Source organism: Xenopus laevis, chromosome 3L (genome assembly GCF_017654675.1).
Source record: "Xenopus laevis strain J_2021 chromosome 3L, Xenopus_laevis_v10.1, whole genome shotgun sequence".
Taxonomy (NCBI): domain Eukaryota; kingdom Metazoa; phylum Chordata; class Amphibia; order Anura; family Pipidae; genus Xenopus; species Xenopus laevis.
Genome location: NC_054375.1, coordinates 151584207 through 151601006, shown reverse-complemented (window position 1 = coordinate 151601006; position 16800 = coordinate 151584207). Strand labels below are relative to the sequence as shown.

Sequence of the window (16800 nt, the reverse complement as noted above, 5' to 3'; positions counted from 1 at the left end):
AGCAGGAACAGTCCCTAAGTTTGCTCATAGTCTGTACAGAGAGATCCCATAAAACTATGGCAGCATAGGTATTCCCTGTACTAAGCACAATTCAGCAGGAACAGTCCCCTAAGTTTGCTCATAGTCTGTACAGAGAGATCCCATAAAACTATGGCAGCATAGGTATTCCCTGTACTAAGCACAATTCAGCAGGAACAGTCCCTAAGTTTGCTCATAGCCAGTACAAAGAGATCCCATAAAACTATGACAGCATAAGTAGATCCCTGTATTAAGTACAATTCAGCAGAAAGAAAGAAATGTGCTGTACAAGTATATCCAGTATCTTTCATGCCAGGATATTAGACCAATAGATTGGGAGACTTAGTGGACGTTGGACTCTCTTCCAGGCTGCACTCGCCTGTGAACAAGGGGCCCCTTAATTCCTGGCAACCCGCGTCTACTGGGGAAAGAAATGGGTGTTAATAGAGGAAGGAATTAAAGGGATGTAGCCACCATTTCTATGGGCAATGAGTTCAGAATCGAGCGAAGTCATTTATAGAAGTGTCAGTGCTCTCTGCCGTTCCTTCCTGATCCCTCGCTCACCTTTAATCTGACATGACTCGTCCCTTTATTAGCCTGGAATGTTCCTGCAGGACCTGAGATGGGGAGAGGAAAGCAATGGTTAATATTCAGGAGTCTATAACTGATTGTGTGCCCAGAACATTCCTACTCTGTATATTGAACTTACTCAGTGACATAACTAGATATTACTGAGCCCCACAACTAATTATTTTTCAGCCCCCCAAAATGTCTAGAGGTTGAGCTGTTTTACCAATATTTATTGAAATTGTATATGAATTAGGGGCTCATGTGGCCCCCTGCAGCTTCAGGGTCTGCTACTCCATAGTTACACCGTTCTGTGCCATGTAACAGCTAGAGATTGGCTATAGTCAATATATCATCAGATAGTAACTATATATCCATGAACACTAGGGGGGGATGTTGAGCTTCCACTAACACACACAGTGGCTCACGTGTACACGTATAACTTGTCTGGGCTACACTAACAGAACGGTGATGTGAACAGGGAAAATCTATCACCACCCTGAGTTGCCAAGGTCCTCACTGACCCTAGCAACCAGGGAGAGAGCACAGTGCCTCATCATTATTACCCCACATGCTGTCCATGAAGTCTGGGTTCTTGCCCAGGGCACTCTGCTTTCTGTGTTTCTCCCAACCAAAGTCGTAGCTGCCGGAGCTTCTCCGCCTGCAGAAAACAAAGGGTTAGGTACGGTGGGGCAGGGGAAAGGGGGTGAGAAGAATGGGGCAATGACATTTATGTATGAATGTGATGGGACACACCAAGTTGCCTGATATATTGACTGGGCTGGATGTGGGGTAGCAGAACTATGAAGCCCCCAATATGAGCCAGGCCTCATCCCCAGCATCACTTCATGATAATCATATGAAATTCATTCCCTGCTGTGTAACAGCTGCATATCAGGTATAATAATATCAGGTATAATAATGTCAGGTATAATAATGTCAGGTTTAATAATGTCAGGTATAATAATATCAGGTATAATAATGTCAGGTATAATAATGTCAGGTTTAATAATGTCAGGTATAATAATGTCAGGTATAATAATATCAGGTATAATAATGTCAGCTATAATAATGTCAGGTATAATAATGTCAGGTATAATAATATCAGGTATAATAATGTCAGGTATAATAATGTCAGGTATAATAATATCAGGTATAATAATGTCAGGTATAATAATGTCAGGTATAATAATATCAGGTATAATAATGTCAGGTATAATAATGTCAGGTATAATAATATCAGGTATAATAATGTCAGGTATAATAATGTCAGGTATAATAATATCAGGTATAATAATGTCAGGTATAATAATGTCAGGTATAATAATATCAGGTATAATAATGTCAGGTATAATAATGTCAGGTATAATAATATCAGGTATAATAATGTCAGGTATAATAATGTCAGGTATAATAATGTCAGGTTTAATAATGTCAGGTATAATAATGTCAGGTATAATAATATCAGGTATAATAATGTCAGGTATAATAATGTCAGGTATAATAATATCAGGTATAATAATGTCAGCTATAATAATGTCAGGTATAATAATGTCAGGTATAATAATATCAGTATAATAATGTCAGGTGTAATAATGTCAGGTATAATAATATCAGTCAGGTAATATCAGGTATAATAATGTCAGGTATAATAATGTCAGGTATAATAATATCAGGTATAATAATGTCAGGTATAATAATGTCAGGTATAATAATATCAGGTATAATAATGTCAAGTATAATAATATCAGGTATAATAATGTCAGGTATAATAATATCAGGTATAATAATGTCAGGTATAATAATGTCAGGTATAATAATATCAGGTATAATAATGTCAGGTATAATAATATCAGGTATAATAATGTCAGGTGTAATAATGTCAGGTATAATAATATCAGGTATAATAATGTCAAGTATAATAATATCAGGTATAATAATGTCAGGTATAATAATATCAGACAGTAATTATCTATTCATGAACACTAGGGGGTGATGTTGAGCTTCCACTAACACATACAACACATATAAGTTACCAGGGCAACCAGAATGGTAAAAGGAAAAATAGGGAAAGTCTAGCTTCACCATCACCCTGATTTCTGGTTGCCGAGCTCCTCACTGACCCTAGCAACCAGGAAGAGGGCACCGTGCCTCATCATTATTACCCCACCTCTGATATGTGAATGGAAACAAATGCCCCCAACAATGTTCTAACATCTAATAGGAATCTTCCCAGAAGAGAAGGGACTGTTCTAGCAGCAAAGGGAGAGGCAATGTCATATTAATCCACTTGGGTTGGGAATGAGATGTTGGGGGGGGGGGGGTGCCCCATACTTTTGGTCACACAGTGTAGCTATAATGTATGTTAGCACTAAAGACTGGCACCCAGTTTTCATGTTGACCCAGAAGAAGAGCTTGTACTGGCCAAGAACAGGACAATGCAGGGGACAGGCTGCAATATCTGGAGCCCCACAAAGTATATTGACCTCACAAGATCTTCTCCCACTGCATAAATACATATATGTGTGTTATAGTCCCACTCCCACCATACACACTCTGCTCATACTCACTTATAGAGGAGAATGGATTTGTGTTGTTTGTGTAGGGAGATGGACAAAGCCACAATCACTATGAGCAGCACCGCCAGTCCCACCGCCACTCCTCCATAAACACCCGCCTTATTGATAACCGTCTGGCACCGATCCCCTGTGTACCAGAACCGACCCGATGTGTCACAGCTGGGGGGGGAGAGAAGGAATGGGAGAGTCATGGAGTGCAACTGAGACAGCCGGGGCATGTGAGTGAATGAGGGACTGAGTGAGGGAATGGGAGTGACTCATGAGTGGGAGTGAGTGAATGGGAGCGAGTAAATGTGAGTGAGTGAAGGAATTGAAGTGAGTGAGACAGTGGGAGTCAGTGAATGGGAGTGAGTGAGTGAGAGTGGGAATGGGAGTAAGTGAGTGAATAGGAGTGAGTGAGTGAATGGGAGTGACTGAAGAAATTGAAGTGAGTGAGGGAATGGTAATGAGTGAATGGGAGTGAGTGAGTGAGTGGAAGTGAGGGAGTGGGGGTGAGTGAATAGGAGTGAGTGAATAGGAGTGAGTGGGAGTGAGTGAGTGAATAATAGATAGATGAGGAGAGAGGGAGTTGGGGGACAGGAAGGGAGAGTTTGAGGTGCAGAAGGAGAGAACGGCACAAGCTGAGAATGAGAATGAGAGGGGGTGTATGAGACTTACTAGCAGCTGGGGCCACTCTCACTGACTAAGCACTGTCCCATGATGCATTGCACAGGCTGGGGGCTCAATGTGCTACAGGGGGTCACACACAGCAAGGCCTTGCCTCTTTCTAGGCCATAGAAATATTGTTGCATTTCTTTGGGGATGGAGCCGACCTCTGAGCAGAGCCCTGTAAAACACACAAAGATCAAGTTGCATTAAACACAATGAGCACAAGGTGGCGCCGCTATCTATAGAAAATAGAGTCAATAGACCGAGTGGTTGTTTCTCAATTCTCTAGGGGGGGTGGTGGAAGCACTCTTAAGGCTAATACAAAATATATTCAAGTATAAGGGAAGTGCTACTTACAATGCACTTCCCTGGGCCCCTGTCTCATAAGTAATTCAATATAAATGCATATGTTTACAAAACAGGGGTTTTTAGTTACAAAGTTATGATCATAAAGTTGAACACCAGTGGGATCACCTGACTATAGTTGGGAAGGGAGGGAGCTACAACATGGAGCTGGTCACTGCTCCTGTATAACTATAACAAACAAGGGAAAGTTGTGCTGATCCCACTGGTGTCTAATTAAAGGGCAGCCAAGTTTGGGAGTTTTACTTTGAAAGCAGCTAGTAAGTTGCAGGTAAAACTAGGTCCCTGTGTAAAATGTATAATTAAGCAATTGAATTCTTAATGAATCAGATGAAAATTAAGCATAGGACTGGCCAGATATGGGATGACTTTGACGTAGTTGTTCAGCTTAAATATATTGCAATATATGGACAAACAATCCCTGTTTTGTTTAAAGGGTAAGTCATTTTTCAGTAGCAGTAGCACAAAATGTCTCTGTCTTAAATATATTGATAATGGGTTGAGTGCAGAGGACTCTTGTAGTTGACTATATGTATTTTGTGGTCACACCCTCATTGCACCCCCGCCTAATGGTTTTAAAAATTAGTGGTGAGCACAACTTTCCCTTGTTTGTTTCAGGTCCAGTAACCCATAGCAACCAATTAGCAGTTTGATTTTGGATACATTGTAGCTGATTATGTAGCAGTTCGGGAAGGAAAAAAGATACAAACTGCTGGTAGGAAAACTGACCTCTCCACCTGTCGGAGTTGGCACAGAGGGAGTTTTCTCACCCCGCAGGAATTCTTTGATGTCCCCAATACAGGGCACCCTGCACCTGCTTGGTAGTTAAATTACAGCCATATGGATGAAGCTGCTGCTGCTGGCGGAGGATTTTTTATAATCCTAAACACGTTGCTTTTAAATCAGTAACTTGCACAGTGTGAATTAACTCCCATCTCCCCAAGCTGGAAATAGCTCTGCCCTTCAGGATTCAGTGGGCAGAGCAGGTGAAGTTACAGATGGCACAGGTTGTGCATGGGCTGCTATTCAGCAGAGTGGCACCAGGGGGCATTGTACAGTCACTTCCCCTACAGGTAAGGGGGATAAACCACTAGGGGTAGAATTAGTTTATAATAAATAATTACCTGGTACATTGATCCCTTGCCGACATACATCGGTGTCTTTGGCACTAAAGCACATGCCATCTGGAAAGACAAATACACCTGCATAAGTTTTATTGCTGGCCAGTGAGCTTGCAATTGAATTCCTGAGAGAGGGGAGATTCACCTTTATATTAACTTTTAGTATGTTATAGAATGGCCAATTCTAAGCAACTTTGCAATTGTCCTTCATTTTTATACTTTTTGAATTATTTGCCTTCTTCTTCTCCTGACTCTTTCCAGCTTTCTAATGGGGGGGGGTCACTGACCCCATCTAAAAAACAAATGCTCTGTAAGGCTACAAATGTATTGTTATGGCTACTTTTTATTACTCATCTTTCTATTCAGGCCTCTCCTATTCATATTCCAGTCTCTATTCAAATCAGTGCATGGTTGCTAGGGTCATTTGGACCATAGCAACCAGATGGCTGGAATTGCAAACTGGAGAGCTGCTGAATAAAAAGCTAAATAACTTAAAAATCACTAAGAATAAAAATGAAAACCAACTGCAAATTGTCTTGGAATACCCCTCGCTACATCACACTAAAAGCTAATTTAAAGGTGAACAAGCCCTTAAAAACACTTCATAAACCCCAAAATCAAGTGTATTTTATATAGAATGGCAATGTTTGCACATACTGTTTTCCGTGCAGGTTGTTGCACTTAAAGTGGCGCGGATAAATGTACAGGCGTCCTCGTATTCCTGCGTCCTGGTTACGAAATTGACTTCTACGAGGATGTTGTGTTCCACTATGACACTCCCATTCCTAAATAAGATAACCAGGGTCACTATATGTTGCACAATGGCTCAGCAATGGACAAACAGTAACAGCAGCTGAATTTTGTATTTAAAGGGCAATTCGCACCTTCAAACCATATCTGGATCCACATTGCACCCATGTGGCCACCAACCGTGATTTCTTCCCCACATGCCCTCTGATCTGGAAATCACTTGAGAAACAAAAAGCCCTGAATCCCACCCTGTCCCAATGCCCTTACTGCCCAATGGATCAGAACCAAGAAAGGAAACCCAGAAGAAGGAGAAGTTTCTATAGAGGAACAGGAGAAGTTCTCACTTGATGGAGCTGATCCTTATTCCTTTGTAGTTTGAAATGTTCCGGTACAAGTCTTCCATCTGCGGAACAATGATGAATTCATGGTTAATAGATATTATTTCCATATGACTCTTGCCGTACCAAATGTAGAAAGATTGATCATCAAAAAACCTTTTCGGGGTATATGATATAATAAGCCCCATCCCCAAAGGCTTCAATGTCATTCACTCAAACTTACCTGTTGATTGAAGCTCTTCTCAAATGATCGATAGGCCTCTGATAAATTGTTGCTCAGTTCTAGATCGAACTCGTGGTTCGTCACACGGACGCTGACCCCCAATTTAATGATAACCTTCTCTGCAAAAAAAAAAGACAAAATTGGGTAAAGATGGAACAATGTGTTCAAGGGCACCATACTCCCTTCTGGGCCACTGGATCCCACTCAAACAAAATTGGAATGTTGGGTCAGTTTAAAGCCTAAGGTTAATGTCACACAAACCTGTGTCTCTGTGAGAAACAGTTGATTCAAGTGGCCTGTGTCCACATGGAGTGGAATTTGGTGCAAAAATGCATGCTTTCAAATGTCCACACTGGAGCTTTCTCAGGGTATGTGCACTTGACACAAGGAATGAATGGATCAGTTGTTTATCCAGAGAAAGATGAAGAAACGGCCTTCTATGACATTGACCTTAAGTTGGCCATACATGGGCTGATATATAATGCATCTTCTTGGCCCATGTAAGGACCACTTGCCTGAAAATTGGCCTGATATCTATCCAGTAGGCTAGAAAATGCAGCCAGTCAAGGACCATATCTGCATGCTCAATATGAGAAGTCATTTGTGCAGTGTTCTGTGGAAAGTGCCATCATCTGCAACCTTCTGTGGGAAACCTGGAGCTACCACCAGGTCCAGAGTGTCTGTTGGGGTAATTTACAACCACAAGTGAAGTTGTGGGCTGCTAATTACCCCCACAGTCAGTTACGTGAAAAGTTACATTCAACATTCGTTGTGCAGGTGTGCCTATCAATGTTGCCCAAACCTGGAGATACCACCACCTCCAACCCAGACAGCAGTTTATGGGTTGCCACAGCAGCCTGAGTTATTTGCTGCTGAACAGTTGTTCCGAAGGAATCAATCACACTCATGAATGTGATAGTGAATGTGAGAAGTAACACCAACCAGGCTCTAGTGCACTTGGACTCAATTGTATGCGCTAACTACAATGACTCTGAAATTAAGAAGAAAATTGCTGCATTTTTATAAAGTTTGCAGAGATAACTAACCCCTGGTATGAGCAGGGTTCCCATCATGAGTAGGAGCAGTTGTGCACTATTCATCAGAAAAGGCAGAGGACGGACTCCTTGGCAACCACGTGAAAGTGCAGGAGTGTGTTTGGACACAAACAACTTAATGAATTGCATCAACATGCACAACTGTGTCCATATTAGTGTAGCAACACTTCTTAAATGATGGTCTTCTTCTTCCATGTTCTTCTCCCCATGGATCCATTATGATCCAACTGTTGCCCCAAGGGCCAAAGTTGACCAGTGTTTTATGTATTTACATTCTGAAGAACCTTTATTTTTGATTAAGAGATTAACCAATTGGCCAGTTAAAATAGAAAGCCCAATGTCAGAGGGTAGGTTGAATGAGTAGGTTAGTAAACTGTATGCACTTGTGTACGCTCATGTTCTTCTTTCTTTTCTCTACATACCTGTTTTGATTTCATTCTGAATAAACTGGCACTTTTGTCCATACAGATTCACAGGGCAGAGACACTCCTCTCCAACACACAGTCCTGTGGCAAATAAACCCAAAAGTCATTGTTACTATTGGGATTATTCTATACATGTACAGGGGGCCACAAATTGTCCTATAAGTGTTCAAGGGTACACATGTAAAATAGAATCAAGGACTACTCATATAAAGGGTGACGGCTGGAGAGTCAGTAGGGTTGGCTTTAACATAAACATTGCAAAATATAATACAGGTATGGGATCTGTTATCCGGACACCCATTATCCAGAAAGCTTCAAATTACGGAATGACTGTCCCCCATAGACTCCATTTTATCCAAATATTTGAACTTTTTAAAAATGATTTATTTTCTCTCTGTAATAATAAAACAGTAGCTTGTACTTCATCCCAACTAAGATATAATTAATCTTTATTGGAGGCAAAACCAGCCTATTGGTTTTTTTTAATGTTTACATGTTTTTCTAGCAGACAGATCCAAATTACAGAAAGATAAATTATCTGGAAAACTCCAGGTCCCAAGTATTCTGGATTACAGGTCCCCTACCTGTATTGGCTCCTCCATATGAGGAACTGCCATACTACAATTATGCATGGACACTTTGGATGGACTACTGGTTCTTACTATTTTGAATATACTATAAACACTCATTCATTGATGACATTATAACCCCTTTTTGGGACCACCATAAATGGAGATCTTCTCCAGCAAATAATTTTGTAGTAAGTAAGTGTCTTGTGTCTGGCAGCCAAGATGAGTATGATGACCACGTGCATGCCAAACAATGCCAAGAGCAGGTCCAGTTCCCATCACCCAAGGATCTCAGCATAGCAAGTCCATGGGTTAGAATTCGGAAGATGGAAAGGGATCAGATCATAGCTGCAGGGAGTTTCGGCTATTCTGAGTGGGTAAGTAGATAAAATGTGAGGTTGATAATTTGTGAAATCCACTGTTAGTCATTATTGCCCTGTTCTCTTCTTCTATAAGAATAACAGATATCTGTGTGTTATAATTCATTACTTAGTGCCTGTAGGCTCTGACAAGGTTCTGGAGAAGATTCTACTCCACCAAGTTATGCCGCCATGATACAAAGGAGGTTATGGGAATGCTTTTCACAGAAGTCAAGGAGGAGCTCCATTTGTTAGAGACATGAGTGCAAGAATTACAGCCATGGAAAAATGGAGTACAGTACCCACGGAGAGTTCCTCCTACACCCTACAGCAACAATAATACATACAAACATGAGTGGTAAAAAAGTTGGATACAGACAGATCCATTAAAGCTGCTCCATATGGGGAAGAAAAAGTTGTGCAGCTTGGGTTGGCCTGTAGAAGGTCAATTGAGAATGAACTCAGTTGGGTTTTTCCAGCTGTCACATGCTGTCTAAAGAGACATACCCTATTTATAATTTCCCTGCATGTTGTCAATGTGTATTAATTTCGCCTCTAATGGGCACAGAATGGCCCAGGTCATCAGGATGTTCACTATAGAAACCTAAAAGACAAAGTATGGTCATGTATGGTCCAACTTTGGCATTACTTACCTTCAGAAGTCACAGCTACTGTAGCTGTTGTCCCTGCAGTTATTTTATTGGCAGTTGTAGAAGAGGTTGTGCGAGTGTTGTCGTCTCTAGTTGTACTGTCTGTAGTTGTTGTCCCTGTTGTGAAGTCAGTGATATAATCATATAATATATACAAACATGATTGGTAAAAAAACTGGATACAGACAGGTCCATTAAAGTGGACCTGTCACCCAGACACAAAAGGCTGTATAATAAAAGTCCTTTTCAAATTAAACATGAAATCCAATTTATATTTTTTATTAAAGCTTTCATAGCTGTTGTAAGCTCATTTAAAAATCTCAGTTGTCAATCAAATATTGTCTGCCCCTCCTCTAGGCATAGAGGCGGGGCAGACAATTACTTTCACTTTCCATTCAGCACTTCCTACATGTCACTGCTCTCCTCACATTCCCCCATTTTCTTTGCCGTTTAATTGTGTAGCCAGGGCATGGGGATGGACATTGGGTCCTCCATTCTGGTGCACAAACAAGATTCTGAGATGATACAATTAAAGTTCATATAGTTTGACTTATGTGATACAATAGGATTTTGAATAATTTTTTTGGGTGACGGGTCCCCTTTAAAGCTGCTCCATGTGGGGAAAAAAGTCTGTGCAGCTTAGTTGGGCCTGTAGAAGGTCGATTGAGAATGAACTGAGTTGGGTAATTACAGCTGTCTGATGAGATGTACCCTATTAATAATTTCTCTGCCTGTTGTCAATGTATATTTTGACACTTAAATGGGCACAGAATGGCCCAGGTCATCAGGATGTTCAACTATGGAAGCCTAACAGACAAAGTACTGTTATGTATGGTCCAACTTGGCATTACTTACCTTCAGAAGTCACAGCAGGTGCAGAAGAGTTTGTGCGAGTGTTGTCTTCGCTAGTTGTAATTCCAGTTATTAAAGAACTTTCTGTAGTTGTTGCCCCTGTTGTGAAGTCAGTGATTAAATCATATAATACACAAGAACCATGAGTATCCTATAAATTATATCCTTATTAATTGGGCTTAGTGATGTCATTGGTTATAATCAGAGCTTAGTGAGGTGAGGTACTGTTCCTTGGGAGGGGTGCTGCATGGTATTTATAATACCTCAATCTGAACTCTTATTATTACAATGATTTTATAGTATAAAACAGCGTTTTGCATTTCTTACCTTCAGTTGTTGTTGCAGGCTTATCTGTAGTTGTTGCTCCGGCAGTTGTGACGTTGTTTCCATTTGCTGTTGTCTTGTCTCTGGTTGTGGCTTCAGTTGTTTTATCGGCAGGAATAGAAGAGGTTGTGTGAGTGTTGTCTTCGCTCGTTGTATTGTCAGTTGATGAAGAACTGTCTGTTGTTGTTGGTCATTGGTTATAATCAGAGCTTAGTGATGTCATTGGTTATAATCAGAGCTTAGTGATGTCATTTCTGGCACATGACTAGTGTATTATAATAAAGTACCCCCTGCTGCAAATTATGAGGATATGAGATGTGACCTTCAGCCTTGTATTTTTATATGGTCATGGAACTCCTCAGTACATTATAATATTATTCCTTTTTTGCCCCAGGGACCGGTGTAAAGCCCAAATTTTTTGCAAGGACCCAGGGAGGGTTAACTGTGTGAGGCGCACAAAATTTGGACGTGCCCAGCGGTTGGGGTGCCCTGCACTATATAATATATACAGACATGGGTGTTTAAAAAAGCTGCTCCGTGTGGGAAAAAAGGCCATACAGCTTACTTGGGCTCCAAATGTAGAAGGTTGATTGAGAATGAACTCAGTTGGGTTATTCCAACTGCCATTCTATTGCCCTTTATGGCAAGTAATATAATTGCTCATGTATGGGATGCTGAATGTTAGCTCTGTTCGTTAATCTATTTACAATTTCCCTGCCCATTGTCAATGTATATTTCATCTCTAATGGACATGGAATGGCCCAGGTCAGTGGGATACTCAACTATGTAAGTCTAGCAGACTTAGTATATTTATGTGCGGTCAGAAGTTGGCTCTCAACTAAAGACGAATTACTGGCCTGTGTGTAAGGCTAAAATGATAGCTAGCAAAGTTGGGGATCAGCAAGACATCTGCATTGGCTGAAGTAGTCTTCTGGCATGTCTGCGTGGGCCCCTAATCATTGGCCTGGGGGGAAAACAATTGAAAATACTCAATTCTGTCCACCAACTTTGTGTAGGTGGCCAACCAACCTCACCAAATGAGCAGATCTGCCTCTTTTAAGTCAAGTTAAAACACTGAGGTACTGTTCCTTGGGAGGGGTGCTGCATGGTATTTATAATACCTCAATCTGAACTTTTATTATTACAATGACTTTATAGTATAAAACAGCGTTTTGCATTTCTTACCTTCAGTTGTAGGTTCAGTTGCAGGCTTATCTGTAGTTGTTACTCCGGCAGTTGTGACATTGTTTCCATTTGCTGTTGTCTTGTCTCTGGTTCTGGCTTCAGTTGTTTTATCGGCAGGAATAGAAGAGGTTGTGTGAGTGTTGTCTTCTCTCGTTGTACTGTCAGTTGATGAAGAACTGTCTGTTGTTGTTGGTCCTGTTGTGAAGTCAGTGATGTTAACTCCCCCCGATGATGGGCTCTTGGTAGTTTCTCTTGATGTTGTGTTGGTGTCTGCAGTTGTTTGCTTTGTATCTGTCTCAAGGGTTGTGTTTGATATTACTGATGGACTAGAGACTGTTGCTGTCTCATCTGTTGTGCTAGTAGCATTTGTGTTGGACTCTTCCAGTGTTGTATGGGTGTCTAAGGTAGGAAAAACAGTTGTGGCTGTTGTCGTTATTATGCTATCTGTTGCATTTGTTGTGAAAGTGTCTGTTGTTGTCAGAGTTGAAGTCCAGATGGTATTCTTGCTGGTTGGGGTGGGTTCCTGTGTTGATATATTACAGTCGGTTGTTGTATCAAAGTCTGGAACCTCTTGTATTAACACACACTCTATCATGTCTTCCTGTTCTGTTGTGTAGCTGTGCCAAGGTGTCGATTCTGTAGTGACAATAACATTTAGTTATCATTGTATCTCCATGTCATAAGCCATTATGTGTGGGTATGTTTAAATGTACATAGAGTTCTACAGCCTAGAGATGGTATATTGATGACGTTTTTTTAAGATAGCTGGTGACAAGCTCAAACTTGAATGGGATAAATAAAAATATAGTTATAGTTGTCAAGAGCTGTATATTGATGACGTTTTTTATGAAATCTGGTGTCAAGTGGGAACCTGTATAGGATTTTCCTACAAACCTTAATCAGCTGACAACAGAGATAAGGCTGAATTCCAAATACAACAATTCAACTGATCCCCTTGCATGATCACTATTCTTATTCTTTAATAGAACAGGCAGCTATTTTGAAGTCATACGTGGGCTGAGCAGAATCTAGATATGTTTTTTGAAGCAATTGGGATTTTTATGTGTGGTATGTAGTGATGGGCGAATTTATGCGATTCACCGCCAGCGAATAAATTCGCAAAACGCCCGCGAAAATTTGTGGCAAAAATTCGCCGGCGTCCAAAAAAAAGTCAAAAACATTTTCGCCGTTTCGCGAATTTCGCGCATTTTTCGGCGAAGCGAAACGGCGCAAATTCCCCCATCACTTGTGGTATGTAAGTTTTAGGCTTTCTGCTAATGCAAATTAGTTAGATATGATGGCAATTACAGCAACGTGCCACCAGAATTACTTAGGGAGTTATTTTCTAAACTCCGTCTGGCTTTTTGGGGCAAAACTCAAATTTTTGGGGTTTTTTTTAAAACTTGAATTTTTCTATATTTATTAAAGCCTGGTCCAGCAAAAAGCCCAAATCCAAAAATCCGCCATCTCAGACCTGCCGAGTTTGTGTATAAGTCAATGGCAGGTAAACATATATGGTCTGCTCTGAAATTAACCCGAAAATTCAACCTTTTCGAGCAAAAATTAAAAAAAATCAAGCGATTCAGGAAAAAAAGTTGTACGATTCAGGTTTTTGCTCAGTTTTATCGAGTTTTTACCTGAACCAATTAAACCAAGCTTTTTTAATAACAAATAAGGTCAAATCGGGTATAGTTTGGTTGTCTTAATATCTAAGCCAAAGGAGATGTCTCAAGACAGTGAGCAGCCCTGCCTTGTGATTTGCTCCATAGGTTTGGCCTATTCAAGGTTTAAGAATTCCCCCACATACCCAAATACATATAAATTAGCAACCATAAGACCAGGGAATGACACAACCAGGTTCTAACAGAAGATATGGACAGTGAAGGTCTCAGTGGATGTGGTCTACCAAGTTTTTGCCTAGGCTTCATCCACAGAAACATTTACTTTCTAGGTGTTGGTGGTACTATGATTGAATCATGAATCATTGCTTACAAATTAGCAGTCAGTGGTGTATTCCCTAATTGGACAAGTAGTGTGTAGCTGGCTTCTATATTGGGTCAATTTAAGGTTTTTGTGAAGGACAGGGCAATGAAAGACACCAGAGCTCTATAATTTGCACTAAACATACAGAAAATTTACAGGACACCCCCACAACTTCTTACCAGTCTTAGTAAAGCAGAGCCAACTGTCACCCCATATAACATCACATGATAAAAACCACCCCATCAAAGACCATATGCCAACTGCCAGCAATATCACAGTAGGCACTTCAGAAGAATGAAATACACATAGCATATAAGCATACAACCAAGCTCTTCTGGATGCCTCTATAACTGTTCTTTTCCTGAAAATTGGAATATGATAAAACTGTGACTACAGTGATTGCAGGGGATATTACACCAGTGATGATGTCACTCACCTGCCAGGGACCCAGAGATGAGCATCAGTGTTACGGTGCATTGAAGAAACCCCATCCTTCAGGTATATGTTAACACCTGCTCACACCTCCAATGTTCTGCTCTTCTCTTGTGCTTTCAGCTGTACCAAATGTTCTACCTGCTCCTTGTGTTCTCAGTTGCACTCGATGTTGTCACTGCTCATGAACCAATCACACTGTCCTTTCCTATGATCTCTTGTTAATTAAATATCTCTATATACCGGGAACTCCCCCACTCACTCCTCCTTTTAGACTTTGTCTTTCCCCTCGTAAACCTCTGATTCTCAATGGAAGTCTGGCCAGATTCTGCCACTGCTAGCTTCATTTAAGCATCACAGCGAGGGAGGAGCTGCCATTGAGCAGGTTTACGTGGATCCCTTGGCAGTAAAGGTGGGTTTAAACAAGAAATGCTTTTTTTATGGTCCAAGACAAAAAAAATACACACTTGCAGGATAGGAGTCCTCCTTCCAAACAAAATTTCATAGTGGAACATACAGAGGAACATGAGGGCTATAAAAGAGAGAAGGGCAACATTAAATGCAGAATAGGAAATTTCTTACTGGAGAGCATATATATATATATATATATATAAGATATGATGACTTTTCACTATGCATATGGAAACCCCCAGGCTATCTACAGTCAATTCCACTCTGGGTTCTACCTACGTGCACTTTGGCACATATTCCCTGTGCCAAAACCATGTGTGAGTTTCCATTTACAATTAAAAAAAAACTTTAGTAGGTGAATTGGCTGCGTGTAATGGCCACTGGAAATACTCCCTATCGAGTGTCACACAAAATATCTGTTCTGTATTAAAAAGGCCGACAGAGTGTTAAAAGTGTCCTCAAGGGGCAATGGTTTTGTGCAAAATTTGACAGCCTAGGTGCAAAGCACAAATAACTTTTTTCGCATGGCGCAATTCTTACCTTTTTTGTAAATCTTGCACAAGAGGGGGGTGACCAGTTACCTGCCCTAATCTTTGTGGTAGATTCAGTTAATGCTGAAAAAAACATTTTGGGAGTGTGTAACAACAAAATGTTTTTTGTGATTACAAAATATTTATTGTGATTACAAAATATTTTTTGATTACAAAATATTTTTTGTGATTACAAAATATTTTTTGTGATTACAAAATATTTTTTGTGATTACAAAATATTTTTTGTGATTACAAAATATTTTTTGTGATTACAAAATATTTTTATATTTAGGGAATTTATTTTGTGTTGATAATTTTTTTTGGTGCTGCTAAAATTCATTTTTTGATTATTAAAAAATATTATTTGTATTCAGAGAGAGTTTTTATTTTGGGATTCAAATTTTTTTTGACTACTAAAAAAAATTATTTTTGCTTTCAATTTTTATTTTGTGCCGAAAAAAATATTTTATGATGATAAAAGTAGTTTTGTATTCACAGAATTCATTTTTTTTGCTGCTAAGTTTTATTTTATGACTACAACATTATTTTTGAATTCACAGTGTTTATTTTGTGCTGACAAAATATATTTTGTCACTAAAAACGTGTTTGCGTATTAATTTTATGGTGAAAAAAAACATTTTGCGACCCTGAAGTGTATTTAATCGTTGAAATTTTATTTTGTGAGCACAAAATATAATACACACATTTCACTGTAATAAAATGCATTTTGTTTAACTAAACGCCCAGTTTATAATCGAAACCTGAGGTTTAGGTAATGGTTTTATAGTGTTTAAATTGTAACTGTAATCAAAGTCATTAGAATAATATAGTTACTGAAAAGATATGATCTGATTGATGTGATTTTTCATGTGAAAGAGGCACAGTTGGCAAGAGACTTGGGTAGTTTTCATTGGTATAATGTTCAGAAGAAATGGGTCCAATCAACCCTGTAATATATGTTCCTACCGCACACTCGCCTTTCCTCTCACTGCGTTGGTGGTGCTGGTTTCTCCGTTGACCCCGGCCAGGTCCCTTAGCAACAGCAAACAAGAAACGGATCCGCACACACGCTATGATCAGCAGTTGGGGGGACACCCCTCTTTATTATATCACCTCGTGATCAACGTTTCGGGGGGATAAACCTCCCTTCATCAGGAAGGGAGGTTTATCCCCCCGAAACGTTGATCACGAGGTGATATAATAAAGAGGGGTGTCCCCCCAACTGCTGATCATAGCATGTGTGCGGATCCGTTTCTTGTTTGCTGTTCCAATCAACCCTGCACATAGTGGTAAAAGCTGAGTGCCAGCCAGAAAGAGGCCTGCAGCAGCAAACTTGCATATAAGAATAATACGCACCTCTGCCTCTTTCCTGTAGATTGTAAGCTCCTGTGCACAGGGTACTCTGATGTTATTGTTT

At 40.1% G+C, this 16800-nt stretch overlaps 1 protein-coding gene across 1 annotated transcript; it reads right to left on the bottom strand.

The window, feature by feature from the left end:
* Positions 1–229: 229 nt before the first annotated feature.
* Positions 230–12374, bottom strand: LOC121401287 (mucin-3B-like). Its single transcript, XM_041585640.1, has 15 exons — positions 12346–12374; positions 12027–12277; positions 10845–11018; positions 10521–10616; positions 9669–9782; positions 8085–8168; positions 6608–6726; positions 6391–6449; positions 5954–6081; positions 5300–5359; positions 3822–3990; positions 3156–3323; positions 1152–1246; positions 583–635; positions 230–439 (listed from the first exon to the last, which is right to left on the bottom strand). Exons 1-15 carry the CDS (start codon positions 12372–12374, stop codon positions 437–439), a joined length of 1602 nt encoding a protein of 533 aa, XP_041441574.1. The 3' UTR covers positions 230–436.
* Between the last annotated feature and the right edge of the window lie 4426 nt (positions 12375–16800).

Excerpts from the sequence above, each read along its gene's own strand:
- LOC121401287 (XM_041585640.1), bottom strand. The coding sequence starts at position 12,374 with ATGAGACAGCAACAGTCTCTAGTCCATCA. Across the intron at positions 6,727-8,084 it reads TCAGAATGAAATCAAAACAG|AGAAGGTTATCATTAAATTG; the intron begins GTATGTAGAGAA and ends TTTTTTTTGCAG. Across the intron at positions 6,450-6,607 it reads AGAAGAGCTTCAATCAACAG|ATGGAAGACTTGTACCGGAA; the intron begins GTAAGTTTGAGT and ends ATTGTTCCGCAG.